The sequence below is a fragment of the Belonocnema kinseyi genome, chromosome 5 (assembly GCF_010883055.1).
Source record: "Belonocnema kinseyi isolate 2016_QV_RU_SX_M_011 chromosome 5, B_treatae_v1, whole genome shotgun sequence".
NCBI classification, from domain to species: domain Eukaryota; kingdom Metazoa; phylum Arthropoda; class Insecta; order Hymenoptera; family Cynipidae; genus Belonocnema; species Belonocnema kinseyi.
In genome coordinates, this window is record NC_046661.1 from 66,974,158 (window position 1) to 66,980,523 (window position 6,366).

At 33.8% G+C, this 6,366-nt stretch overlaps 1 protein-coding gene across 2 annotated transcripts in view; it reads right to left on the reverse strand.

Moving 5' to 3' along the window:
• The window catches only part of LOC117173236 (ribosomal RNA processing protein 36 homolog), a 32,501-nt gene that overhangs the window by 23,340 nt on the left and 2,795 nt on the right, over positions 1-6,366 (reverse strand). Inside the window, exon 2 of one of the 2 annotated variants that reach the window (XM_033361698.1) lies at positions 5,595-5,657. The exons of the other annotated variant lie outside the window; for it this stretch is intronic. Within the exon in view, the coding sequence (XP_033217589.1) occupies positions 5,595-5,657 (63 nt within the window). The remainder of the gene's footprint in view (positions 1-5,594; positions 5,658-6,366) is intronic. 2 annotated transcript variants of the gene reach the window in all.

The window sequence follows — 6,366 nt, forward strand, 5'->3', positions numbered from 1 at the left end:
GGGCGCATACTTTGAATAAAATATTTGTTATCATTCTCTTGAAATAAATGTGTTTTTTTTTCTTGAAAAAATACCGGTTTCATATGTATACACCTGGTATAACTTGCTATGACATAACCTCAACAAAAAAATTCTTTCAGCAGCAACTTATAATCCAGCATTGCACTGTTATGGATTTTGAGTTGCAGAAGCCAATTTTTAAGTCAAATCTGCATAATAACGAACAAATCTGTTACATTATTCCAAGAACATACTGTATTACAACAATCTGCTCTCAGAGAAGTCTTTCTCATCATATTTATCGTAAGTAAGCTTACTGTGTTTCCTCTGAACTATGAGTTCTGAACTCTTGTGTTATGATTCAATCATAAATCTTCGGACTGGAGTGTCCATCCATTTGCATCCATTGAATTCACTTAAATCTAAATTGTCAATACCTGCTACATCGCTAGGTACTGGAAGTGATGAAAACTGCTCTGAAAAGAGATGTGCAGAATGATTCAGCTTCTAACCCAGTTAGTAACGAAGCTAGCGAAGGCGCGCTGCCCTGCAGGGGGACGTTAAGGTGTGAGAATGAAGCTGTAGTCTGTCTGACCATGAGTTGACATTGTCCTCATCAAAGTCGTATAGCCCTTATACTTAGGCCTGTGGAGGTATGAGGGTTATCACTCCCAGGATAGTGGATTCACCTGCGATCGGACCAGGATCCTTAAAGTGCGGGGATTGAAATCACCATGGCTTCTAAAACAAAGAACTTGAAAAAACTCACAGTTGTGAAATCAATCAGAATCAATTTTGTTATATTTGCAAAAAATATGAAATCCCAAAGTATCGGAGGAACATTACTGAGAAAATTCGGGACATGTATGCAAAATACTTCAACATTAAGTTTCCAGAACGAGATGAAAGCTGGGCTCCTCATATAATATACTCTGCTTGCAATTTAATGTTTGTAAAAATACAAAGAAAGTAAAAACAATGCAAACTTGAAGTTTATTGTACCAGCAATTTGGGAAAAGCCGCAAAATAAAATGGATTGTTACTTCTGCATGAACGATGCGAAAAAATGGGGAATTTTTAACAAACAATTAGTAACTGAAAACACAGTCTCTTCGGTGAAAGAAGCACAAATGAAAAAACCTGCATACATTCCAGTAGACGCTGGCATTTTTCATTTAAAAACTAAAAAAAAGCAGGCAGTTCTGGAACATAAAACAGACTACTTTACAAGCATCACTGCAGATTCCAACATTGAATGTGAAACATCTGAGGACGAGCACACTACATATGATACAAAAACAAGACATTCAGAGAGGTGGTCCCAAAAGGAATTGAATGACTTAATTCGAGATTTGAAATTACCTAAATATGGCGTTGAACACGTTGCTTCAGCTTTAAAAAAAAAAGGAAATTTAGAAAAAGGGACAAAGTCAAGTGTTTATCGAAATAGAGAACAGAATTTTCGGAAATAATTTTATTTTGATCGAGAACTGTCTTCAGTCTATTACACGAATGTTAATGGACTTATGAACGAATTAAAACCAGGAGTTTACAACGATGGAGAATGGAGATTATTCAGATTCCTCCAAATTAAGCCTTAAGGCTTTCTTATTGCACAACACAAGCGAGTATGCATCGATACCAATAGCTCATTCGACAAACCTCAATGAAAGTCACAATAATATGAAAATCGGCTTGGAAAAAATCAAGCGCGAACAACATAAATGGCAAATTCGTGGAGATTTCAAAGTTCTTACGATGCTTCTGGGACAACAATCAGAAAATTTAAAGTGTTGTTTTTTCTTGTGCCTATGGGACAGCCGAGATCGTGGCAATCATTTTAAGAAAAAAATGTGGCCGACAACAATGTCACTGGAACGAGGATGCAGAAACGTCATTAATAAGACATCAGTGGAGACATCAAAAGTCCTTTTTACACCTCTACACATCAAGATGAGTCTAATGAAACAATTTGTAAAAGCACTAAATAAAGAAGGACAATGTTTTCAGTATATAATCTCTCCGTTTCCCCAAATGTCCGATACTAAGTTGAAAGAAGGAATATTTGATGGACCTAAAATTCGAAAACTCTTGAAAGACGAAGTTTTTGTTACTAAGATGACTTTAACTGAAAAAAAAACATGGCCTGATTACAAAGACGTCGTTGAAAAATTTCTCGGAAATGTTAAAAGCCCAGAATGGACAAAAACAGCTCTCGAGAATGGTCGATAGTTTCAAAAAATTGAAATGTTTAATGAGTTTAAAGCTACATTTCATGGATTTTCATGTTGAGCACTTCCCTGAAAACCTTAGGGACTACACTGAAGAACAGAGCGAAAGGTTCCACCAAGATATCAAAGTCATGGAACGAAGATATCAAGGCAGATGGGATGAAAATATGATGGTGAACTACTGTTAAATGTTAAAAAGAGATTTGCCTCAGAACAAAAGAAAAATGCCTCTACGAAGATCTTTAGAATCTATACGAGTGCGTTAGAATAAGATCAAATAGCTGTTCTTCCATCGAAAGTCGATGGTATGCAGAACTATATATAAAAGTCACGTCATCTACGGACTATCTAGTCAACGGCTAGAAATTCCACTGATTCATAAGTGAAAAGTGTGCTACTGAGAAATAAGTGAGAACCCACTGATATTGATTCAGAGAGTACATTCATGCAAAACAAACGCTAACTTGACTTACTTATCGAATTCGATGCCTGGAAGTACACAAATCTAATTTTGTCCTGCAAAGCACAGCTCAGACAATTTTTTGTTAAGCTCATGTTCCATATTTTCTAGTTATATTACTGAATTGATACTATATATTAATTCAGCAGCTTGAAATCTATAATAAAACCATGTTTCACATTCATATACTCAAAAATACGTTTTTTGAAGTTATGTCGAAAACCAAACGTGAAAGGTGCTATTTTGACCTCAGATTCGGATTCAGCGGATCAAAATACATAGGAATACATGTGTCTGGTCAAAAGTACCAGACTTTTTTTGTGTGGCTATTTTATTTTTTCTAAATCTAATTAATTATTAAATGACGCCTAATGAAAAATAGACAAACAGTTAAAAATCGCAAAAAAAAACCGCAACCGTATTCAGATGTTAATTCTATTTTCGTAATTTTGGGCTCACAGCTACGCAGCCATTAATTATACTAACCGAGTTTTCTTACAACAGAAATAGACTATAAAAAGATGAAAATTTCAAAAATTGATTAGGTACAACCAGATATACGGACTATAAGCAAATATGTACAAGGTTCGTACTTAATTCTAGAATAATGATTTATATGGTTCCCCGAATTTAAATGAGGGGTTGAAACTTTAAAAGGCCTTACATAAATATGAGTCGCCTGGCAGTGGGTACCTTAGATATATGGGTCATATATCTCTTAAACTTAAGACTATAAAGTAGAATACTTTGCAGTTTAATATTTAGGAATTTGCAATCGTGTATGTTACATTCAAATATTTAGTATTTATATTACTGTTTTTTTCTTATACTTAGAAAATTGTCGATTTTACAAGTTTTAGGTTCCCCCGGCTTTTTTTCTAGAACAATAAATATTTTGTCTTAAAAATTTGGAAAATGATAGCGAACATGCTAACTGACGTCCCCACACACTTTTTTGTAGGTTAATTTAAAAAAGCTTTAATTTAGCAAAATGTGATTAATTTGCATACCGCTTCGGAAACAGTATCGATTTTTTCACTGTTAGATTCCCCCGGCTTTTTTCCTAGGATAAGAAATATTTTACCTTCAAAATCTGGAAAATGATAGCGAACATGCTAACGGACGTCCCCACACACTTTTTTTGTGTTTTTTTATCAAAAAATTTTTGATATTGCTAACAACGTGCGGGTATATTTAGAGTTTATGTGTGTTACAATATACCCAAGCGTTACTTCCAAACTACACAATATTTTTGGCCGAAAACTTTGGACTTACAAATAAACATAGTAACTAATCTCCCGCAACTAACATTGTTTGCAGACAATCAAAAAAGTTTATTTCATAAATAATTTCCAGATTATCGGAAAGGCAGAGATGAAAAACAACGTAACCTCAAAATAATGCATATGCATAAAATTTTTATTTAGCACAATAAATTTCTTTTATTATTATCCCTCAAAAAAGAGTCCGGGGACTTCCATTATGATATTTTATAGCATCTCCGAATTCAGTTTTTAAAATTTTTCACTTATGTGGAAAAAAGTCGAGGAAACTGTAAGTATCACATGCCCTTAAGAAAGGGTGTGTGTATGTTAGTTATATTTTTTAAAATATATGATTCTAATTTCAAGGCAAAACAGCCACCATTCACTTAAATCGTACAATTAAAAATAATGTTGTAAAAAGCTGTGAATAAAAAGTTTGCAATATTTTGGAGTGTTCAAGAATTCCCTGGCGGATCGAGGGAACCAAATGGAGCCTCTACAAAGTACCCGTAAAGACCCCATTGGTCCCCATTCGGTTCCTTTTTAAAAAACTCAAAAAAACAGCAAGATCGACTTTTAAACTGTTGAAATTCGGATTCTACGTTAAATTTTCTATTAGAAACTCGCGGAGTCAGCGCTAGCATCCAGACAAAATTTTTGAAGTTACCGACGGAACGCTTATTAACTGCTACTAAAAGAAGATGCACGTACAGTCGCCTTCGGCCCATGTAAATGGCAGGCATTTTATTTTTTAAAGTTTTTAACGCTGCAAGAAAAAGTATTGCGATTACTCCGTGAGTTTTATGTAGAATCCGAATTTCAACAATTCAAAAGTTGATTTTGCTGTTTCTTTGAGTTTTTTAAAAAGGAACCGAATGGAGACCCAATGGGGTCTTTACGGATACTTTGTAGAGGCTCCATTCGGTACCTTCGGTCCGCCAGGGTTTTTATCAAATTAATCTTTTACCTGACCATAAAGCCAATATAAATAATAAGCATTGAAGTTCTTAAAAGTATTACATATGTAATAATAGTTACTTTATTCTAGTGTTTTAGAGAACAATTAAAGGTATTATAATTAATAATATACCAGGGTTTCTTTTGAAGCTATTTTTTCACAGTATCGTAACAGCTTCTGGGCATAAATCTGGAAACTTTTCGTATCAAAGTGCAAGAACTTAAAGTTGTAAAAAAAGAGATGAAATAATTTAAATATTCTTAATGATAAGAAAAGTATTTTTGTAAATATATGAATCATAACAATTCTCCCTCAAAATACATATTTATTTAATTTTTATTCTGATTTGCCGATAAATAATATATTTCAATTGTTTCCAAATATTTTATTACACATTTAAGCTCTTCATTGTAACAGAAAACTCCGGGGAATTGACCCACAGACCAAGAGGGCGCTTTTAACAGTCGGATTTTGCTGCAGTCACTTATTTCATTACATGAGCAATCTCCCACCTCATCTCTGGTTGTAGCCGTCCTCTTCAAAGCCATTTATGCCCAAGCACGTAGGTGGCGCCGCCACTCGGATAATTACGGCAATATAATATTATTATATATTATATAAATAATATTATTATATAAATATTGCCCGTTACATAACAGGCAAACCAGCTTTTTGTTCACCTCTAGTGACGGCTCCTGTTTGTGTTTCCGATATGCTTGTACTCGTGTTCTCATTCTAATGTCCTTTAAAGAAATTATGGGTTTTAGAAATCTATTTACGCATTACCATATTCATAAATATGAATATGTTTGTAACAGAACTTCTTATTTCTACTCTATTAACTTAACTAAACTAAACGCGCGATGAGAATGTGCCCGCGTAGCTGGCCGATTATTTAATACAACTTTTTATCCTTGGCGTCGTATGGCAGATGTTGTCAATGAGAACAATAGCGAAAAAGAATTGTGTAAATAAAAGGGATTTTAAAGGTAGGAAGAATCGGAGGTATATTTAGAAGAAGAAAATTGCCAAAATTACGTAAGAGGATCCACAGTATTGAACAGCTTAAACGATGACTGAAATGCAAGAAACGACCTTTAAAAGGGGTAAGAGGTGATTTAGGGGAAAGGTTAGTTGAGGTTATATTTGGCAGGTATTAATCTTTGCTTTTTTCATGAATATCTTTGCTATGAAATATTTACATATTAAATCAAGCATTGTCGTCGGATTGTCGAACTTCCTAAATGTTTCCATTAAACAGATAAAATGTATTTAATATTTTCACTTGAGCACGCAAAACTATTATATTTATGTATTTATGTCCACTTTATATGAAAGTAGACAAATTTATTAGTATATTCGTTACATCTCAAAAGGTTCTCAACTGTAAATCCTGCAAATAAAACTCGTGGAGCCATGCAGAAAATATGTGATATATTTTTCAGGAAATTC